This window comes from Panthera pardus, unplaced genomic scaffold (assembly GCF_024362965.1).
Source record: "Panthera pardus isolate Hobbes unplaced genomic scaffold, ASM2436296v1 HiC_scaffold_21, whole genome shotgun sequence".
NCBI lineage: Eukaryota > Metazoa > Chordata > Mammalia > Carnivora > Felidae > Panthera > Panthera pardus.
In genome coordinates, this window is record NW_026526777.1 from 41776222 (window position 1) to 41800058 (window position 23837).

The window sequence follows — 23837 nt, forward strand, 5'->3', positions numbered from 1 at the left end:
GTGTCTCCCTCTCTCTGCCCCTCCTCTACTTGTCCTCTGTGTCTCTCTCTCTCTGTCTCAAAAATAAATAAACATTAAAAAAATAAACAAAATATTGGTGGAAATTGGAATGGATGAAAGAGGACAGAGATGGAATTAAATGATAAACCAAAAACACACAAACAGCAAAAAAGACACAAATCTCAAAGGTTCTTGCATTCAAGGACTTTTACTTTAAGGGCACATAGTCATGGTATACCTCAAGAGTCTGTGTTCTTATGCTTATAATGATAACTTGAATCATTAATAAAGGATTAAATTTTGCTCAGGAAAGTCTACAAAGAAACTTAGAAATAGATGGTATTGTGGAGTGCCTGGGTGGCTCAGTCAGTTAAGCATCCAACTCTTGATTTCGGCTTAGGTCTTGGTCTCATGGTTCAGTTCATGAGATCGAGCCCTGTGTCAGGCTCTGCACTGACAGCACAGAGCCTGCTGGCCATTCTCTCTCTCTCTCTCTCTCTCTCTCTCTCTCTCTCTCTCCCTCTCCCTCTTTCTCTATACCCCTCCTCCGCACACCGCACATGCTGTCTCTCTCAAAATAAATAAACGTAAAAAATACGATGGTTTTGTATAAATATCCATTATATTCTGTTTTCAGTGTTTAGTAATCATAATAGTGCCTGAACATGAAAGTTTCTATCACTGTCACAGTTACTATTCTCAATTGCAGGGACTGTGTATTTTCATTTTTCGTATTTTAGGTTCCTAACACAGTACAACACATATAGCAAATGTTTAAGAAAAAATTTACCAAAGTTGTTTCTCCTCATTAACATTCTTAATTAAGATTGTCAATTATATATTATGAAATTATAACCCAAGTTGTAATGACTCTTAGCATATGAACTTGACCTATTCATTTGTGTTTTTAGAATTCTCCTTCCTACCAACTACTGAAAATTACATCTAATAATTATGGCCCACTATAAGCTCATGATTTAATATTGGTATAATTTATTATCATATTTTAATCTAGTTCTGTTTCTTTAGGTGTGAGTGCAGTCTTCTTATATAGACTGCATGGGAGTATTGTAATAAAAAACCTAACCCTAGATTATCAAGCTAGTTGTTAAGGAAGGAACACTGACTTGTCTTCAAAAGGCCTAGCCCGTATCTCAGTCTCAACACTACTGTTTGTTAATTGTTTTGGTTTAAGGATATCATTTAACTTCTTTTCATTTTTTTAAATGTTTATTCATTTTTTGAAAGAAAGAGAGACAGAGAGAACAGAGCATGAGTGGGAGAGGGGCAGAGAGAGAAGGAGACACAAAGTCTGAAGCAGGCTCGAGGCTCCGAGCTGTCAGCACAGAGCCCATTGAGGGGCTTAAACCCATGAACCATGAGATCATGACCCGGGCTGAAGTCAGAAGCTCAACTGACTGAACCACCCAGGCGCCTCTCATTTAACTTGTTTTAAATAATTTCCTTATTTGTTCAGTGACTGTACTACCTTAAATTCACAGGGTTATTTTAGAATTCATTCATTCAACAGGTAAATTTTATGTATCTCATAATTAAGCTTGATGCAAGCCTTAAGAGATATAAGAAAATCCCTTTCCTTATGAAGTTTTTTATGCCAGGGAGATTAAGACATATATTAAAACAATAATAATATACTACAAGATGGAAAATGTTAAATGTTCTAAGCAGGTCAAAGGAACAAAGTAATTACTTTTAAATGAAAGCATCCGGGAAGACTTTATGAAGGGGATGGCATTTATGCTGGATGTGATGGAATGAAGGGCATTCCAAGAGGAGACAGAGGAGTAGAGATTTAGTTGGTGGGGGAAGAGGGTGGGGCATAGGAGGAGGGACTGGGTTATGAAGAAGAGAAATGAGAAAATCACCTAGTGTGAAGGAGATAGCTTGAGACCACTTCATGGACATCAGCTAAGAAGTGTAAGTAACACATGTTTATATAGTTGTGAAGCACTACACCAATATAAATTATATGGAGTATATCATGGGAGTTGTTCTTTCTAAGAAAACCTCAGTCATTTATGTGTGAAATTTTTTCTTTTATTTCCAAGATGAGTGTGGTGATGTTGTCATCATCATCATAATTAAATAATAAGAAAAAATAACCTTCATTTTTTTCATGTGAGTTGAAAAGAAAATTTTTTTTAATTCAGGGACAAACTCAGGTTTTGTTTTCTTTTGTAAATATAGACTGTTTTATGAGACAGCCTCATTTGTTTTTTAATATGTGTGTTTCTGCATTATGTTCTCTCACCTCACAACTCTTCTTTGTTTGATCTTTGTGTGTGTGGTCGGTGGGGGGGAGGCAGGGTAAGTGCACAGCCAGCTGTCTATGCTTATTTATGTCCCAGCGGGTACTTGAAAGATAACACAGAGAGAGAAGCACAGCAGTAGTAATGCATGTACAAGCACGATTCTTTTTTCATTCACATCAAAAAATAATGTGTGTAATTGCTGTAGTTTCTCCAAGGGATTTGATCTGATACTTAATAATTTGTCTGAAATTCACATATTTCAGATAACTTAGTTTTGAGAAGATGAGAAGTTACCTGATTAGATTTTTAAAAAATTGTTCTCTTACAGATTTCTAGTAACTGTTATTTAATTTGATACAATAACAATATATCGTATTTCATTTTTTTGGTTTGACAGAGATAGGAATTTGACTATTTAAATGTGTTTAAATGTCACGATGTGTTTATAGAAGGGTGTGAAATAGCCACTCATACACTAATAGTAAGAGTATTAATTCAGTGTCTTTGGAGGATAATTTGGCAGTATATGTAAATTTTTAAATACAGTCACTTTGGTTAAGCAATTTTATTTCGAGAAATTTATCTTACAAACATACTTGAACAGGATGCCAAGGACATATATGAAAGGAGGGTATTCCTTGCCATTTTGTTTGTAGTAACAGTGTCCTAGAAACCACTCAAATGTACATCAGTTGGGAATTATTTAATAAGCTAAATGATGTTATTTACCTCTGTGCAATGAAATACTGTGAAGCTATTCAAGTGAATGAGTGAAAATGGGTATAGTATTTTGGAGTGCTAGATGTGTAGTTAATGTGTATTGTACTGCTGAAAACATGCATATACATGGATTTGCTTGGGTACCTGGTTTCATTTCTTTTGGATGTATACCTAGGAGTGGAATCACTTAGTTATGTTGTAATTCTATGTTTAATCTTCTGAGGTACCGCCAAATTGTTTTGCATAGAGGCTGCATAATTTTTCATTTTCACCAGAAATTTATGAGGGTTCCATTTTCTTTACGCCCTTACAGTGTTTATGGTTTTCCTTTTTATTTATTTATTTTTTTAATTATAGCCATCCTAGGGGCGCATGGGTGGCCCACATCGGTTGAGCGTCTGACTTCTGTTCAGGTCATGATCTCACGGTTTGGGAGTTGGAGCCCCGCATTGGGCTCTGTGCTGACAGCTCAGAGTCTGGAGCCCACTTTGGATTCTGTGTCTCCCTCTCTCTCTGCCTCTCCCCTGCTCACGCTCTGTCTCTCAAAAATAGATGGTAAAAAAAGTTAAAAAATTATAGCCATCCCAGTGGGTGTGAAGTAGTATCTTGTTAATATTTTGATTTGCATTTCCCTAATGATTTTGAGCATCTTTTCATGTGCTGGTTGGATATTTGTATGTTTCTTTGGAAAAATGTCTACCCAAGTCCTTTGCTCATTTTTTGAGTTGTCTTCTTATTTTAAGTTACAAGAGTTCTTTATATATTCTGGGTACTCGATCCTTACCAAGATACGTGATTTGCAAATATTATCTCCCATTGTATAGGTTGTCTTTCACCTTCTTCATAATGTCCTTTGATGCAAAAAAGTTTTGATAAAGCCTGATTTTTCTATTTTTTTTCTTTCTTTGAATTAACTTTTGTACATGGTTTGAGATAGGGGTTCAGCTTCATTCTTTTGCATGTGGACATTCAGTCATCCCAGCACCATTTGTTGAAGAAAATATTCTTTTCCATTGAATGATTTTGGCACTCTTGTTGAAAACTAGTTGGCCATACGTATATAGATTTATATCTGAACTCCCAATTCTGTCTGTATGTCTGTTTTTATGCCAGTACCACACTGCTTTTTAGTAATTTTTTAAACCACAAAATGTGAGTCCTCCAACTTTGCTCTTCTTTTTTCAGTGTTGTTATAGCTATCTGGAGCCTGTTGCAATCCCATGTGAATTTGAGGAATGACTTTTCTATTTATATATGCAAAAAAACCCAAAAAACAAAAAACTAGAATTTTGATAGGGATTGTATTTAATCTCCAAAACACTTTGGCATTGCCATTTTAACAACATCAAGTCTTGTAAGTCCATGTACATGAGATTCCTTTTAGCAATGTTTGTAGTTTTTATTGTACAAGTCTTTCACCTCTTGAGTAAATTAATTCCTAGGTGTTTTATTCTTTTGGGTGCTATTGTAATTGGAATTGTTTTCTTAATTTCATTTCAGGGTGTTCATTGCTGATGTATACAAAGACAACTAAATTTTGTGTGTTGATCTTACAGTGTGCGACTTGGCTGAATTTATTAGCTCTCGTAGTTTTATTGTGCATTCTTTGAGACTTAGGATTATTATTTTTGTTTCCTGGCTGTTGTATCTATGGTTTTTGCTTAAGAATCAGGATCTAAATCCATATAGAGTTTTTTATTTATAATCTGCTGACTAACCTTGCTATCATGCTTGATCCTTTGTAGTCCCTTTATGTAAGAGCTGGAGTAGCCCTTTAATATTATTAATTGGTCTTGTCACTTATGTATAAAACCTTTCATTGGCTTCATATATTAAAGTAAAAGTTTAAGTCTTGACAAGATACTATAAAGGTCCTACCTGATCTTCTCTTGGCTAACTCTTTATGACTTTACCTCTCATTTATTTCAATTATAGTGGCCTTGGCCTTCTTCCTGTTCTTGGAGCACCGGGCTCATACCTATCTTAGGGCCTTTTGTACTTACTATTTGGAGCCTTATTCTTCCATATACTCACATGATTCATTCTCTGTTTCCTTAAGATCTCTGCAAATGTCATCTCCTGAGAGGTCCTCTTCACCACCCTACCTAAAATAGCACCTAATAACATCATTCTTCATCCCCTTACCCTACTTTTTTTTTCTTCAAAACCTTTATGACAGTATGACATTATACAGAATAGAAGTTTCCTGAAGACATATATTTTGTCTGTTGTTTATTACTGAATCTCCAGTTCTTTGAGTGGTGTTAGGTATAAAAGGCATCTAATAAATTTTTGTGAAACTAATGAACAAAATGAGGTTTCCTCAAGCAAAAGGAAAAAGAAACTGATATATACTGAATACTTGTTATTGTTTTAGGCATGTAATATATGTTGATCACATTTAATCTTATTTACAAACTTATGAGAATAGATATTATCCCCATTTTCCAGCAAGGAAATGCAGACTTGGAAAAATAAAATAATTGCCTTAGAATAGCTAGAATTTTAAGTCTGGTCTTTAGTATTTGACTCCAAAACAAAGGTTTTCACTACCCTGTTATTTTTAAATTATTAAATGCTATGTACTGTAGGAATACAAAGATAACTAATAAATGGTTATTTAAATTAAGTATAAGCCAGTATATAACTACATTTCAAGTGAGTCTAATAAATTTTATAGTTATATGGAAAATTGAGAAATCATTAGCCAAACTGAAATGTTTGGCACAGACTAGGCTCAAAACGAAACACTGATTCAATAAATGTATGAATAGATAAGGATTTGGCTCTGAAATATTAAGTAAAATTTGAATTGGTACAAAGAGCAAGACCATTTTAGGTACAGGGGACAATATAAGCAAGTGTGAAAAAGCAAACTTGTGAAAAGACTAATAAAATTTATCAGGAGATAAGAATTAATGTTTAGGAGCCCTGTGAGATAAGTTTGGGAAAGTGAGTTGGAGATCCGACTGATAGAGAACTTGAATTCCAAGACCATGTTTGAATTTACAGTAACTGGAAGGCTATAGGGTAATAGTGGCACTACACATTTGTATGGGCATATGGACAACAGAATGTAGTGGTTAAGAGTGTGCGCTTTGGAGCAAAACTCTCTGAGTTAAAACTCTGGCTCTGCCCTCTACTAGCTTGGTAATCCTAAGCAAATTACTTAACTTCTCTGTGCTCTAATTTCCTCACCAGTCAAATGGAGATAATAGGTTTTTTTTTGTTTTTTTGTTTTTTTTTTTAATTTTTTTTTTTCAACGTTTTTTTAATTTATTTTTGGGACAGAGAGAGACAGAGCATGAACGGGGGAGGGGCAGAGAGAGAGGGAGACACAGAATCGGAAACAGGCTCCAGGCTCCGAGCCATCAGCCCAGAGCCTGACGCGGGGCTTGAACTCACGGACCGCGAGATCGTGACCTGGCTGAAGTCGGACGCTTAACCGACTGCGCCACCCAGGCGCCCCCTGGAGATAATAGTTTTTAACTCACGGAACCATTGTGAGGATTATATGAATTTTTATATATAAAAATTAAAAATAAATTTAAAAATAAAAAAGGGGGCGGCTGGGTGCCTCAGTCAGTTAAGCATCCAGCTCTTGATTTTGTCTCGGGTCATGATCTTATTATGGTCATGAGATCGAGCTCCACATCTGGCTCTGTACTGAGTGTGGAGCCTGCTTAAGATTCTCTCTCTTCTTCTCCCTCTACCCCTCCTTTTTTTGCTCTCTCAAACAAACAAGTAAAATGAATTATTATATGTCAAAATATAATAGAAAACAGTCCTGGGGCGCCTGGGTGGCTCAGTCGGTTGAGCGTCTGACTTCAGCTCAGGTCACGATCTCGCAGTCCCCGAGTTCGAGCCCCGCGTCGGGCTCTGGGCTAATGGCTCAGAGCCTGGAGCTTGCTTCCAATTCTGTGTCTCCTTCTCTCTCTGCCCCTCCCCCGTTCATGCTGTGTCTCTCTCTGTCTCAAAAATAAATAAACGTTAAAAAAAAAAATTAAAAAAAAATAATAGAAAACAGTCCTTAGCACATAGTAAGCATTCTGTAAATATTAACTGTTATCATTTATATGACATTTCAGTTTTCACTTGCTTTTATTTTCAATCGCTTTCATGTATAACATTTCTTTTAATCTTCACGGCAACTCTGCGAGGTAGGTAATACTATAACCAGTTTAATGACTGAACAAAGCCAAGGAAGTTATGTCATTCCATATGTGATTCTCTGTATTTCTGTGATTCTCTGTATTTCTAAGAAACTAATGGAACAACGGACTAACATGCCCAAAGTGAAGTTTTAGGGAAATCATTCTGGTGAAATTTTGCAGAATGAAATGATGAAGGGAAAGAACCTGGAAACAAGTTTATCATGCTCTTGAGATAATCTAAGCTTAGGTTTTATTTATAAAAACTTTTTATGCCAAGGACTGTGTCATCAAGAATTACGAGGAAAGACAATTAAATGAGACATTATGAATTTTCTAACTAACTAATTGATATTTTTTCAGCTGTATTTAAACTTGAAACAGATAGAAATATATGGCCCTTGATAAGAATCTATCGGGGTGGCTTTCTTCTGATTGAATTCCTTTTTCTACTGGGCATCAACACATATGGTTGGAGACAGGCTGGAGTGAATCATGTGCTCATCTTTGAACTTAATCCAAGAAGCAATTTGTCTCATCAACATCTTTTTGAGGTAATCAAAGCAAGACATAAAGTCCCACAAATATAGTTCACGTTAGCTATATCGCTGGTTTAATGGGTGCTGAAATCCATCTTTTACTTGAGGAAGATTATTGACTTAACATCTAAACATTTATCTTACCTTTGTTTTATTGAAGATATTTCTGAGTAATGGAAAAAATAAAAATAACAATTTTTCTCTTTTCTTTTCTTTCCCATCCTTTATCAGATTGCTGGATTCCTTGGGATATTGTGGTGCCTAAGCCTTCTGGCATGCTTCTTTGCTCCATTTAGTGTCATCCCCACATATGTGTATCCACTTGTCCTTTATGGATTTATGTTTTTCTTTCTTATCAACCCCACCAAAACTTTCTATTACAAATCCCGGTTTTGGCTGCTTAAACTGCTGGTAAGTCCAGAAACTTGTCTACCATTTTTAGAGTGGTGTATTGGTCATTGGCTTTGTCCAGGAGGAACCAAGGCTGCTGTTGCACAACTCCAGAAGGCATGGTTCACTTTGTAATCTATGTGAGTGGTGCTCTAGCTCCAAGGGTAAAGAATATAGTGTAATTGGTACACCTCATGTTGTATAGTGCAGTGGCCCTGGGAGAAATACTTATTCATGCAGTTTTTTTCCTCCTAAAAGGGAGTATGAAGTGTCCAGATATTGAAATTATTTTCCAAATTAATAATAAATAATTCATGATCTATTTAAGTGCCTTATTATTTAGTACAGATTACTTAGCCAGCTGTGATAACATGTAGAACTCTGTGAATTTCTTTTTTTTTCCTTTTTAAAAAGTGGTAAAACTATTATTTTCCTGTCAAATTGATAGAAATAGTCAACCAAACATTTTTATTTTTATGAAAGATTCATTCTCTAAAATCAGTAAGCATATTTTACCAGATTACCAGGTTTAATTTGAGAAACTGACTTTGATTCTTGTTTATAATACATTCCATTTCTTCTTCCACTTTACCTATTTCTTAATCTCAAAATCTTTCAATTTAAACATTAGGATAAAGAATCTCTTGCAAAAATAGTTGCTGTATTTTTTGTAATGGTGTAAAGATAGCTTGGGGAAGGGACTTCTCTTAACTCCTGAACTAAACCAGCTCTGTTTTGAAAATTAATTGGTAATGTTCTCCTGTAATTATTTCTTAGGTTATGAATTACAACTAACAGTAAAGTGAAGATTAGTGATTAAATTGACCAATCTCTACACATACTTTCAGAATTCCTATAATAATTGCCTTACTCTTTTTTCCTACCTTAGAAAAGTATACTACCTTGAAAACTGGAGTATTCTTTTTCCTTTTGTATGTCCCTTACGGTTAGCAGAACTTTTTTCTTTGTTGTTGCTGTTCTTAGCAGTACATTCCCTATATATAGCATTATTTAAATTTTTTGAATCTGAAGATATAAAATATGCTCTTCCTATTAAAAAACATAGTAAGTAAGCATACAACAAGTAAAAAGCCACTTATATTCCAGTACAGGTAAGTATTTATAGCAATCAGGAAAAGAAAATGGCCTAGATCTCCTTCATGTTTTTTTCCCCAAAGTTGATTGTTATTTATTTGTATTTCTTATTTCTTCTGGTAGGATTTTTACCACAAATTGAGAATATCCCTATTTTCCTCTAATTTCATTAAATACTAATAAGTAAGAGCAAATCATTCCTGTTATGTATAGTACCACTAGGCCAAACTGTAGGCCTAAGTGTAGAACTTAGATGTACAAGAGTATTTTGAAAAGTCTTAAGTATGTAATCACCTTTAACACATTTTATCATCTAGAACACATGATTTTTAAAGGATTTTTTGTAAGACAGAAGAAATACTTGAACATTTTTTTCTCTCTTGAAATTCATAGTAAAAATAAATCATTTCCCGTTAGTACAACAAAATTAGATTACCTTTTTTATCTTGAGATTATTTGTCATTTTATTGCTAGATTTTGTGGAGTTTTAAAACTTATTTGCACAAAAATGTAGTATTCTTCTGGTTACAAGGAAATAATGTTAAGATTATAAATACCTATTATTTCCTGCCTCAATTATTGTAAAATATCTATAAAGTTATTTTGAAATGAGGTTTCAAAGACTCAGATGTTAATACGATTGCATCATTGCAATAACGGAATGATATCGTTGTGTGTTAAGTGAACATTTCCCCAGTGCATCCTTCTCTGTTTAAATAGTTAGCTATGATTGATGCATGACCAGTTACTCTTATTAGCAAAATGATTCCCCATTGAGTAGACATTTATTAATGCATTTGCTGTATGTTAATAAATGAGGATTTATGGATGGAATAGGTTGGCAATGATGATGTAATAAGGAATAAGAATAATAAGTGTGCTATAAGAATCAGTGAAATGCAGAAAGAAGCATTGTGGTTTGTTATATTTATAATAATAATTGTATACAGGAAAATCTTACACATATAAAGCATTTTAACATTAAGTGACCTGTTGACTTATTTTAATTCAAATCTTACTGAAAAAATTTACCCTGAGACTTATTTCTAGTGTTAAAAATATTTTGTTTCTCTGATACAGCTTTTTTAATAGCCTCATCATTAAGTAAAAGTACATATCCTTCTTCAGTTTTTTTTTTTTCAACGTTTTTTATTTATTTTTGGGACAGAGAGAGACAGAGCATGAACGGGGGAGGGTCAGAGAGAGGGAGACACAGAATCGGAAACAGGCTCCAGGCTCCGAGCCATCAGCCCAGAGCCTGACGCGGGGCTCGAACCCACGGACCGCAAGATCGTGACCTGGCTGAAGTCGGACGCTCAACCGACTGCGCCACCCAGGCGCCCCTCCTTCTTCAATTTTTAAAAAATGGAAAAGAACATGTATCATTTGGCCATAGTGGTACGCACTGGATGCTGTTTATATCCATATTTAAATTTGAATGTATGGAATTTATATGCTATACACCACCTTCAAAAAAGCTAAAAAAAATTTTATTAGAAATTTATTTAGGGGTGCCTGGATGGCTCAGTCAGTTAAGCGTCTGACTCTTGATTTCACAGTGTGTGGCTTCAACTTTGGGCTCTGCACTGTCAGAGTGGAACCTGCTTGGGATTCTCTCTCTTCTTTCCCTCCTCACTGTCCCTCTCAAATTAAATAAACTTAAAAAAATTTTTTTAAAGAAATTTATTTATTTTGATACTTAAATGTCAAATTAGGTACAGTTTGTTTGTATTATTAGGTCATAAATCTCTGTAGATCTATATTTGCCCTAATTGGAGGTCCAATTGGGAAACATAAGCACTGCCTCAGATTTTCTAAACAAAAATACCAATCAATTCTTCTAGAAGACTACTTAAAGTTTTAAAATTAAAGTCCTTTCCTATATAATTGGGGAATTGATTTTTTCAATATTTTCTTTGGTTTTATAGTAAAATTTTTACATATGTCTCTACTATGATTACAGAGAGATAGTCTCTTTTAATAATGCACTGTTCTGGACATTTTGTATGTGTTCATTTATTTCATCCTTTTAATAACCATGAGGTTGGAGCTGCTATTAATCCACATTGTATAAATGAGGAAACCCAAGTTCAGAGGAGTTAAATACACAGCCAGTAAGTAATGGAGATGAAATGTGAGCCCAGGCAGTCTGATTCCATAATCTGTACTCCTGACCACTACCATTTAACAATTAAACCTGGTAGTCACTTTATTTAAGATACTTAACTTTGATCTAGTAGTTCAAACTAATAAATATATTTTATATAAAAATTCAAAGAGTGTGATTATTCACAAGCCTCTAAAAGCAGAAATTAAACTTCATCTTCTTTAATATTTATCGGCATTAACTTAGAAAATGATGTTAGTTAATATCCTTTCTAATAACTTATTAATGGCTTTTTTGTGTATGTGAGTAAAACATCAGATATTTTGAATTGTCTGTAGCTTTCTTAATACTGTTACTCAGTGAGTCATTGTCATTTTAAGCAAAATCACAACAATGTAGAAGTTGAAAGACCTTAGCCACAATAAGAAAAGAAAGAATTCTCACTCAAGAAGGGGAATTCAGATAAATTTAAGATGAATTTGATTATGTGTAAACATCAGGGAATTCAGTATGAACTCAGCCCTACCCTGTCTCTGATGCAGCTACTCCCTCCCTCCCTTCTTTGTATTTCTAGGGTATTTTGCATGTTTATCTGTAATAGCACTTACTACACAGTGCTGTCGCTATTTCCTTAGGTATATATTTGCTCAACCAGACTGTGAGTCTTTGACAGAAAAAACTGTTTTATCTCTGTACTTCCACAGTGCCTGACATGTGTTAAATGCTGAATGACTATAATTATATTCCTTCCTTTATTAGTTGTATTATACCAACATTTACTACTCCCTCCTCTTCCTTTTTCCATCTGCTCTCTTCTATAAATTTTCCCTTCCTTCCAGTTTCTATTTTCATGCCACTCCCTTTCGTAGTCCCATTTCCCTCTTTTCTTATTTAATGCATTCTCTTCCTCCTCTGCTCATATGGAGGTTTACTCTCTTAGCTAGCTTTTGAGGCTGAATTTGGCAGATTATGAGAGTAATAGTAGTCTGTCTCATGTCCATGAGAAATAAGAAAATTGCCCTTGGCTATAATTTTCACAAAAGTCCACGACTAGAGATTGAGTTAGACTTCCTGATCCTTTTGGTGTTATGTTCTAAACTCTTGTTTGTCTCTTTGAATTTTTAAAGTCCACTCTGCACCCCACAGTTTCTTAAAATACTATATAAACTGGCATCAGAACCTTTTCATGAATAAATGACTAACATCTCAACCACTAAGCCCCCAGTTCTCACTCTGCCCCCACCCCCTACCAAAAAGAGTTTGCTGTATCTAGACCTTATGGTTGCAAACGATATAGCTTGTCTCTCAGGCTTATTGCAAACTTATTGAAAGAGCAAGAGACTGATCACAAAACTGAGCCATGGCCTCAAAATATATCCGCTCTAGAAAATATCACAAAGCCTGTACTAGGTCCTGCAGATACCTGATCTAACGTCCAAAGCCCCAAGGCAATACCTGTCATAGATACTTGATATCTAGGATGGATTCATCATGTAGCCATTTATCTCCCTCAAATAATAAAGAGAAGTGTTTAGAGGTAGAATAGAAAGAACCAGCCAAGTCTGAGGGGAGAGAGCCATTATTTTTCATGCTGAATATGTCTGCTAAATGAATATAGCTAGATGGCAGGCGAGCTATAGATTTAGACTCATTTTCTCAAAACTGCTGCTTAGTCAAAATTCCTTGTTTTAGGAGTTCATTTTTAGCTTTTAAGATAGAAAGGGTCTGACAGGGTGAGGATTAAAGCTGCCTTAATTCCATCTTCAATTTTCTCAGGGCATCTCAAGGCATTCTGCACTATTGGAGCCTGTTTCTGATGATTACGTTAGTATCTATCCATCTTCTCTCTGCAATGGCAGGAGATTTCCCTTTACAGTGGTAAACAGTCTTCCACAGAATAGGTCAGGATGAGTTTGTTGTAGGTCCTCTGTAAAATGGGGATATGAATAGTGCCAAGCTCATAGAATTGTTGCAGTTAGTGGACTATGAAAAAAGCATTTTGAGAAAAATATGCAGCATGGATTAGTGCTCAGTACATTTAATCTGAATTCATTTAACATTATTTTTATAATAGTGGGGTATGAGCTTATTTTTGTGGCATCATTTCAAGACAAATACAATTATTACCATGGCATTAGTGAAATGAAAGTGACTTCAGTGAGAGAACGGGCAGGCATGCTTCAGGTGTTGCACATCCTTCCCTCCCTATCCCTTGTAGGCAAAGAAGAGCTTTCTATTCAGGTAGCAAAGCTCTCATCCCAGTTAAGAAGGAGGATATTCCAGAAATTATTATAGAGCATGCGTCTCTAGCACAATTTACCCCAGAGCCCTAACACTACACATCCTCTCAGTGCTTCTCCCTTCTGCTACTCTCTGCTTTCAGCTTCAACTCTTTCCACCCTCTCTGCTTTCTGTTTTCTAACTGTAGCTATTCCTGTCTTCACCCCACTTAAATTTCCTTTCTTAGTTATCTATTCAACTCATTCAGTTCACTACTAATTCTCAACCTAGCCACTGTTGCCAGGTCCCTGTGTTTGTGATTGGCTCATTGGTTTCCATTTTATCAGCTAAAGTAATCATGCTGCATGGTCAGACAAGAATTAGAGAAATTTAAGTGAACTTTCTTGTTTCTGTGTTTTTTTATTTTTTTCTTTCTCCCAGTTTCGAGTATTTACAGCCCCCTTCCATAAAGTAGGCTTTGCTGATTTCTGGCTGGCCGATCAGCTGAACAGCCTGTCAGTGATATTGATGGACCTGGAATATATGATCTGCTTCTACAGTTTTGAGCTCAGATGGGATGAAAGTGGGGGCCTGTTGCCAAATAATTCAGAAGGTAGGGTATGAATGTGCATCCATACCTCTGAACTGCCAGTGTAAACCAAGAAATATTGGGAATGATAACTAAGAAATGTAAGATCACGGTGAAAACTCATCCAATAATACAAACTTAATTAAATGTACTTGGCACTCTTTTAGCAATCTCTTTATCTGATACAATTTGGCTCTTAAATTAAATGTTAGGATTTCAGTCATCCATTTGCCAAGAGATTTGCAACTTACACTTAAGGAATTCTAAAACTTAGAAAAAAAAGAAAAGTAAAAATTTCTAGTATATTGGTAGTTATATCACAAATGCTTTAGTGCCAACAGTTTCCATCACAGTATTGCTTTATAATGATCAAAAATACTTGAGTATTTGGACTTAGATCAAGGGCTTTGAGAAAGTCATTGTAGATCGTTTTTAATTCTTACTGAGGATCTTGGGGTGTTTTTTTCTGGTTCTTTTTCCCACTCTTGGTGTATGCCAGGAGTTCGAGTTATTAAGGAATTTTGCCTTAATGACAAAGACCAAATTTAGACAGATTATGTAACATCTGACTAGCAAAAAGCTAATGAAGCCAGTGGCAACACATATTCATTGATTGCTAGCAGACCACAACTTTGTTGTAGGTTGATCCCACTATAATGCATTCCCAGAATTTGAAGAAAAATGTATTTACCAACTTCATTCTTCTCATTTAAAAATATAAACTCTGCTCTTCATTAAAAAGTAGGCTAATGAGGTACATTTTCTACCTATTGTGATATAGCAGTTTGGAGTTCATGAAATTAACTAGAGTCACTAGTGGCATTTGTATGTTTTCCAAGTATTTCAAATTACAGAGTAACTTTTCTTTCCTTTGATTACTGTACTCATCTTCTAATTTTCTTACAGTTTTACCACATTCCAAAGAAAACGATTCCAGAACAGGTTGTCAGAAATCTGGGAGGGCAGATTTTCCCCCATAGGTCCACCCTATATATTTACCTTCCTTTTTTGGCTTTCATCGCTCATGAAAAGTTTGAGAATACAGTAATTACAAAGAAGAAAGTGATTCAGAAACCAGGCTTCTTGCTTTTATGGACTTGAGAGTGGTTACAATATATAACAAAATGGTGTGAACAAGTTACTTGTCTTTTGTTTCTTTTTTAATAATAATTCTTCTTCTTTGAAATCCGCACAGAACCAGAAATTTGCCACAAATATTCGTATGGTGTGCGGGCCATCGTTCAGTGCATTCCTGCTTGGCTTCGCTTCATCCAGTGCCTGCGCCGCTACCGAGACACAAAAAGGGCCTTTCCTCATTTAGTTAATGCTGGGAAATACTCAACAACTTTCTTCACGGTGACGTTCGCAGCCCTTTACAGCACTCACAAAGGTATTCTACGATTGACTGTGAAGAGATTTTTCAAAACCTGGGTTTTTACTACTGACATCTGTTTCTTACTCTGGTTCCTTTTCCATTTATCATGCTCTTTTTTTCCACTGAAGTTCCAGTCCCCTCAGCTATACCATTTTGTTCTTGAACACAATTTGAGTCTCATTCCAGCATTTAATAACAAGTACCGTCAAAAAGTCATCCAGAATAGGAAGGATTTAGTGATATGTGAAATCCTGAATTATGTTCAGTGTGTTCTATCTTAGACACCTTGGGCTTTCCTCTGTTGTTGGTTTTTTGTTTTGTTTTGTTTTGTTTCTGTTTTTTTAGCCTTCTTGTTCATTAATGAGGTTGGGAAATGCTAGGTGAAAAAGATTCCCTCTGGCAATCATGTATATTTTTAATCGCTTTCCTTCACCAAGTAGTAAGGATTGTTTCCAGCCCATTTAACTGCAAATTGAGTTCTCTGATCTCTCTAGTTTCTTATCTCCATAGCAACCAGTTATTACTTGAGACTGCTCTTCTGTTGGGAGGAGAAAAAAGCTTTTAGGTTCTGAGCCACATGCAGTCAGTCCTTTTGAATTTTTAACCTTTTTCCAAGAACTGTCAATCAAAGATCTTGCTTCCTTTTACTAAAATGCATTCCATCTTTGTCTTTTTAAATCATTATCAGCCCACACCTTAGAGGCTGGGTGGTAAAGAAATGTTACTTATTGAAATTATTGTAATTATTTTTAAATACTTAAGTAAATTTTTTTCAGTGACTTTTTTCTTAATTGAGACACTGTATTTTAGGAGCCTGAGCTAGTACCTCTTAGCTACTTATCTAAAAAGTATGTCTGATGGTCTTGAAAGGTTGGAGCAGTGGTTTTTTTGTGAGGCTTGCAATTTGGTCCAGTAGAACACTTTATAACATACTTCCACTTTTAGCAGTAGATTCTGCAATTACAGTAATATTGATAATGCAGCCAATAGTTTTATCACTATGTAGGCACTCTTGTTAAATGATATAATTTAACTAAGTGCCTCAGTGAAGGAAACACATCCTCAAAGCTCCCGTAATTTTAACTCTTGCTGAGGAATGCTGTTCTTTAGTCTGGGCATGCATCATGATTCACAAGGTTGTGATTAGAGAATTTATAAGTCAGGCAACGGATTTGATACATGGTACCCTATGCCTTAAGAACCCTTTACTTTTCTCGCATCCTGGGTAACAGTGGTTTGGGGTTGAATATTTTAGGACATAACATATCTTTAACTATACTGGTACTCTTCAGTATGAAGCTGACAATCTGAATTCCTCAAACCTGCACTGGCTTCACTTTTAATAACCTAAAGCTAGAAGCAGTGGTTTGGATGGTATTGTGGTCGTCAGACTTTCTCTTTCTTTTTTTTTTTTTTTTTTTGCCTCATGTATCCCTTTAAAGAATTTTTAAAACTATATTATTATCATTTTAATTTTATTATTTTAAACTATTATTTAAACTGTATTTTCTGACATTTTAAAATTTACATCTGAAATTTTTCATCTTAAGGTTAAATAATTTTTAAAAATGTAGTTTACAGTGTATTTATAATTTTTTTTTAATGTTTATTTATTTTGAGAGAGAGAGAGATAGAGCATGAGTGGGGAGGGGCAGAGAGAGAGGGAAACGCAGAATATGAAGAAGCCTCCAGCCTCGCCTCTAAGCTGTCAGCACAGAGTCGGGTGCAGGGCTTGAACTCATGAACTGCGAGATCATGACCTGAGCCTAAGGTCATTCAACCGACTGAGCCACCCAGGTGCCCCCCCCCCCCTTATTTTTTTTTTACAGTGTATTTTAAATATTCACATTTTAAAACAAAACTGCTAAAATGTTTCTACTAAATGTGTCCAAGTAATCTAAATACAAAAGCATGATACTCACCATGATTTGTATTTTTATGTTTTAATGACTTTTGTCTGATACATATATATGTAAATTGAAATTAAGTTATTACCTATTACTAGAAGATGCTAAGAGATTTTTCTGTGTTGTAATTATAACTGGCCAAAGTAATGTTACAGATATGTTATAAATTTTAATAATTATCACATAGACATTTCTTATTGAGATAAATCTATATTACTTATTCTGTTCCATTTTGCAGTTTTTGTATAGGGAAGCTCTGAGAAACCTTGTTAAATAGCTGTATACATGAGGGTAGAAGTTTAATTGTTGGAGCATTGCTAAGTTTTCTAGACAGATCCTCAGTTATATACCAAAAAATATGCATAGTAGTCCATCATCAGTAATTATTTTTGTTAATCTATCAGGTTTTCTTATTGAAAGCAAAAAGTTAAAAATAAACTGAAAGAAGTAAAATATTAAACATAAACTAAATGAAAAAAGGATTTGTTAACCGTTAGAATCATTCTCTTTCTTTGTTTATGGACAGTCAGTATCTTATGACATTGTTTAAATGGTGTTGTTTTTTAATCTTGGTAGTGCAGATTACACTCATCTAGTTTATAGTGATTATCTGCCATGTCCCCTAATTGGAAAACCAGTCACCCAAATTAGAAAAAGTTTTGACTTAAATTAACATGTTTATAGACACCCCTGTGTAAACATCTCAATTCGAATTCTGAGTAGGGTAGGTAGATGAATGGGTAACTGGGTGCATAGATAGGCAGATAGAATAAACATGCATTCAGTAAACATTACTGAGAATATTCTGTGTATCAGTTGTGCTAGGCACTAAAAATGGAGCAACAAACAAAGTAATGTTCTAGCCCTTAAAAATTTATGATCTAGTAGGGGAAGTAGGTAAAAAGGCATTAACTGGTTGCACAACAGTGTGAATATGCTTAAAACTTTTGTACGGTATGCTTAGAAGTGGTTAAGATGGTAAATTTTGTGCTATGTGTTTTGACCACAATAGGAAAAAAAGACATTAAAATAAGCAGGGGACCATAATAGCCTACAGACAGCATAAGTCCCAATCCGGCCCCCAGTAGAGACTTCCCAGAGGTAATAGTTAAGCTATTTTATTGTTTCTGTGAAGGAGAATTCCAGTTATCCCATTATGTGTTTTGCCCAAGGCTGTGTAATTTGTGAGTGGTGGAAGTGTTGCTGTTTCCCACTTCTGTTCTTCTTTCGCCCAGGGCTTCCTCTTGTCCCCTCAGGCAGAACCACACCTTTTAAGTGGAGATAATAGTATCTATTCTGTTTACTTCACAAATTTGTTGTAATGATTAAATAAGGTGTAGTGTACATGGAATCACCTTATAAACTCTAACGTGCTACACAAATGGAATTTATCATTAAATGAAATACAATTCTCTTTGCTGTCTAGAGCTGGCATATGTGTGTCTTTCTTTATGGAAAATCTTTCTAAGAGAAACCCTTGTGATCCCTTCGGTAGGGGCGTTATAATGGACAAGTACCAATTAGGAATGTGTTTGGCTTCTTGTTCATGTAACACAGATGTTCACTCACTGAACTTGATTCAAGTCCCACAGTCAAATTTTTAAAAACCAAGCATTTTTTTTAGAGAGACCATTGGTTATATATCTTATCATAGCCATAAAATTTAAAAAAAAAAAACAAAAACCTTTGTATTGTTGATACATATTAAATATTTATATCACTAATTTTCTTTTTACCAAAAAGCATAAAACAGGGAAATTTGGCATTTAGTGATGATCAAAAGTAGAATTTGCTTTCTGTTGTTTTGTTGGACAATATTCCAAGAGGAAAAGTATCAGAAAACATACACTTTAAAAATAATCATTGAGCCAAAAGGATAGATTTTGTATGGTTAATGGGGTAGATCTTTTTCTATTGAATTTGTAAGTATTACCGTAAAGGATAAATTTTATGAGGAGAGGAAGGTGTAGAAGATGGTGAGGTATCCCTGTTCAGACTCAAGGATATGAGTCTTTTCAGAGAACTAGCCTACAAGAGTTACCATAGTAACTGCATTATTGGGGGTATTTTCAAGATTTTTTCAAAGGTTAGGTCTTAAGATGAATGAAGGCACAAGTGTTTCTTCTGTACCTAGAGTCATTTTTTTAAAGGTGAGGGAGGGGTTTAGACCCGTTTTAGGGAGACTACTTATTATATTTCAGCTAGCTGTCACTTGGTATAATAAGAAGGAAACACATTTTAAACATTTCAGTGTATTTTATTTTCCATCATTAATTTTAGACACAAAGGAATTTAGCTAGCAGCCAATCTCCATATTTTAAGAAATCACATTTCATTACAAGCCTAAATTTAAAGCCAACTCCTACAAGTTTTTTTGTTGGAATTAGGATTGGAGGAGACAAGAAAGTGTTTTAAATGTTTTTTGTATGTCCTTGAGGTTTCTTGGCTTTGGCAAGAAAAAGCCTGTGGGAGGTACAATAATAGAAAAAGCCATTGTGTTATTTCTGACCCGTTGATGGGGAGAGAGCGCACTTCATTAGACTTTCTGTTTTTCATTTACAGTTTCCAACATTCTAAAATATTCATAAATTCTTAGTGGATTTTGCTCTTTTGCTCTTCTCCGAATATACAGAAGAAAAAAAAACCTTACTTTAAAAATACTTCATATTTTACTTTAGACTTTTTATTAGCATTTGCTAACAAGCATTTGCTATTAGATTTTTAAAAATACTTACTTATGTTTGTTTGCTTGGTTGTTTTGCAGTACCAGTTCCCATCCAGATCCCTTCTTGTTTAACATTCTGTAAGGGGTGCTGTGCCCCCTAATGAGGATTCCTCAGCAGTAGTTCAGTGCCTTCAGAGCAAATAAGCATTTCATTGTTTTGAGTGGGCACACATAGTCCTGAAGTGCTTCCTCTCTGGGGTATGGCCAATATGTAACTGTTTTTACCCTGAATAATAGGCTGCTTTGCCAGACTTTCCAAATTTTAGTCTTGTTATAATAGAAACACCAATTTTTTAAAAATTCTCTAGGGAAACTTTTGTTTCATTAACTTAAAAAAAATTTTTTTTTAATTTTTTTTTTTTTTTTTTTTTTTTTTTTGAGAGAGAGAAAGAGTGCAAGCTGGGGAGGAGCAAAGAGAAGGGGAGACAGAATCCGAAGCCGACTCTAGGCTCCAAGCTTCAGCACAGAGCCTAATGGGGGCCTCAAACTCACAAACTGGGAGATCATGACCTGAGCTGAAGTTGGACGCTCAACCAACCGAGCCACTCAGGCACCCCTCATTAACTTTTTGTTTTAAACACACACACAAAATTTTTAAAAACAATGCATTTAGGGTACCTGGGTGGCTCAGTCAGTCAAGTGTCCAACTTGGTTTCAGCTCAGGTCATGATCTCGCGGTTTTGTGGATTCAAGCCCCACATCAGGCTCTGCACTAGTAGCACAGAGCCTGCTTGGGATTCTCTCTCTCTCCCTCTCTTTCTGCCCCTCCCCCATTTGCGCTGTGTCTCTCTCTCTCAAAAAATAAATAAAAACTAAAAAAAAAATTAAAAAGAAAACAATGCATTTGAATAAATGCTTTCACTTTTTTTTTTTTTTTTTAATGTTTGTTTATTCTTGAGACAGAGACAGAGAGTGAACAGGGGAGAGGCAGAGAGAGAAGGATACATAGAATCTGAAACAGGCTCCAGGCTCTGAGCTGTCAGCACAGAGCCTGACGCGGGGCTTGAACCCACGAATTGTGAGATCATGACCTGAGCCGAAGTCAGATGCTTAACCAACTGAGCCACCCAGGCGCCCCTAAATGCTTTCACTTTTGACTTACTATTGAAATAGCTCAAATCTTTAACCCTTTTGAAATTTGATATATTTGGCTGTAATTCCTCTAGCCTAACTAATGCAGACAAGAAATAGATTTTTTTAAAGGATTCATTATTTGTCAATATTGGCTTAAATTCTGCCAGTGCTAAAATCAAATGTGATATTGTTTGTTTCTGATTATTAATTTGACTTTAGAAATATTTCTTGAGTAGCTTTTATCTACTTGGCATGGTGCTAATTTTAAATGGTTTTATAAATATTATACCAACAATCCCATTTATATTTCACCTTAAATTGGTTTGCTTTAAAAGTATTAATTACAGCTTTGAATAAATTACATTTCCTTTGTATCTTCTTTGTCATGTAAAAAAAAAAAAAAACTTAAAAAAAATAATACATATCCTTATACCCTGAGATCATTTTTGTCGTCTTTTCGGTAGTCACCTACACCTTCTGTAGTCTACCATACAACTGGTAGATATAGTTTGTTAGCATTTCTGTATAAATTATGTTGTTTTGAAATACTCAAGCACAAAGTTTAAAGTTTAGAAATAACCTGTGTATTTCTTAGAAACAGGGAGAGAACTCTGTGATGCTTAAATTTAAGAAGTTGAACAGTATGAATTCAACTTATGGAACAATTTTACCTAATGGGAAAGGAATTTAAAGACAATTGCTTGCAAACAGAATTTTAAATTTTCATTTCAATTATATATAATTGTACATGAGAATATTGGTGGAAAGTATACACATCAATGAAAGTTATTGTGTCTAGATATTTTCAGCAGAAAGAAAAGAATAGGAAAAAATGAATAGGCAAATATAAGGGCTTAAGTAGTAGATTATAGATGAATGAATCTCTTTGCTTCAGAGTTTTATAGTATAATACAGTAAGTATACTAATCAGCTATTGATACGTCATAATTTGCCCCAGAACTCAGTAGCTTAAAACAGCAGTAATTTATTCTCATTTATGCATCTGTGGGTCAGCTGGGAATTGGTGGAACTAGGCTGGACGTGGCTGGGTAGCTGTTTTAGGCAACTGTTCCTGCTGGGCTTTTGACTTTTCCCTACATGTTTGGTTTTTGTCTGTTACACGTGTTTCACCGTGGAGCACCAACTAAAGGGACAGTAGTTACCCCAAGGAAACTCTTCGCATGGTACTAGCAGAAACAGTTTCTACTGCATACACATTTTAAGCATCTGCTTTCTTCATAGCTGCTAACCTCCTACTGGCTTAAGCAAGTCACATGTCTAGGCCCAAAGGAAGTCTGCCCATCCTGAAGCAATTATTAAACCCAGCGTCAATGGGGTAAGAATCATGAGAGAAGAGTGTTGGGGAGAATGAATACTTTTAAACTATAACCTAATCTGACACAAAACAAATCAATTTTAACTAATTTTTTAATTGGAAAAGGATATAAACAGATAATTTTGTAGGGTAATTAAACATGGCTAATAAACATATGAAAAATGTTCTCCTTTACTGATTGCAAAAGAAATGAAAATTGAAATATTTAATCAAAGAAGTGATGATGCTTATTGCTATCAAGGATGTGGAGAGATGAACACTCATTCTGTTGATAGAGTATAAATTGGTAAGCAATTTGGTAATCCTACCAGGAGTCTTAAAATCATTCATACTTTTTGAACTAGTAAGTCCCTTTCCATAACTTTTTCTAAGGAAATAATTAGAGAAGTGGCTAGAAGTTAACTTATGTTTACAGCATTATAAAGAACTGAAATAATCTAATAAATGTCCATCAATAGGAATATAATATGGTATGTAGAATATTATATAGTAGCTTGTCAAAAGTAATGCAAAGCACCTACAAACAGTAGATGAAGAATAGTGATATTATTAAAAGGTAATATTTATTGAATATTTCTATGGCCCAAACACTCTTTTAAGCACTTAACATGTATTAACTCATTTAATCCTCACAGCAGCCCTGTGAGGTATTAGAATCAGAGCTGGATGTAATTAAAGTGGCGAAAGCACATTTTATTCAGGAAGTTTTGAAGTAGAGGAAAAGAGATCTCAGTAGAGAGGTAGGCTCAATTCTGAATATAGAACAGACAAATGGGGATTTATAGCCAAGAAGAAGGGTCAGTGGTTGGAAAATTACTACAAGGAAACATCAGGGTTGAGGGATGATTCTGGTTAAACTGACTTGACAGGAGGATTCTTGCTAAAGGAAGACCAGAGTGATTAGATGAAGGGTAGAGGATAAAGAATTTTGATATCTAGAATGATCAGATATTGAGGATAAGGGGTTCTCTCTAAAATGGCTTAATGAGATTCTTGGTACAACTAGGTGACATAGGCTTGACAAGAACAGACACCAAGTTTGAGGCCTAGAGAGCTTGGAGGAGCCTAACTAGGTTTAGGTTAGGGAGTGCATCTTTGTCAGAGGTAAGCACTTGTCATTTTACAGGTGAAGAAATTGAAAACAGAGAGACTAAGTTACTTGCCAAAGTCATACATCTGTAAAGTGGAAGAACCCAGGTTATGAATCTTAATAAAACAGTGTAGCCCCAAAAATCAAGTAGCTGTTCAGTGACAAAGCTAGAATTCATACCCAGTGATTATTTTTACTCTGTCATACTGCCTTCTAAGTTTATAGAATGCTCTGAGCTCTTCTCAA

General features: G+C 35.1%; 1 protein-coding gene across 1 annotated transcript in view; it reads left to right on the forward strand.

Annotated features, from left to right (window-relative positions):
• Positions 1–23837, forward strand: part of XPR1 (xenotropic and polytropic retrovirus receptor 1) — a 218594-nt gene that overhangs the window by 156065 nt on the left and 38692 nt on the right. Inside the window, exons 8-11 of the mRNA XM_019428051.2 lie at positions 7508–7698; positions 7915–8094; positions 13937–14108; positions 15280–15474. Of these exons, the coding sequence (XP_019283596.1) occupies positions 7508–7698; positions 7915–8094; positions 13937–14108; positions 15280–15474 (738 nt within the window). The remainder of the gene's footprint in view (positions 1–7507; positions 7699–7914; positions 8095–13936; positions 14109–15279; positions 15475–23837) is intronic.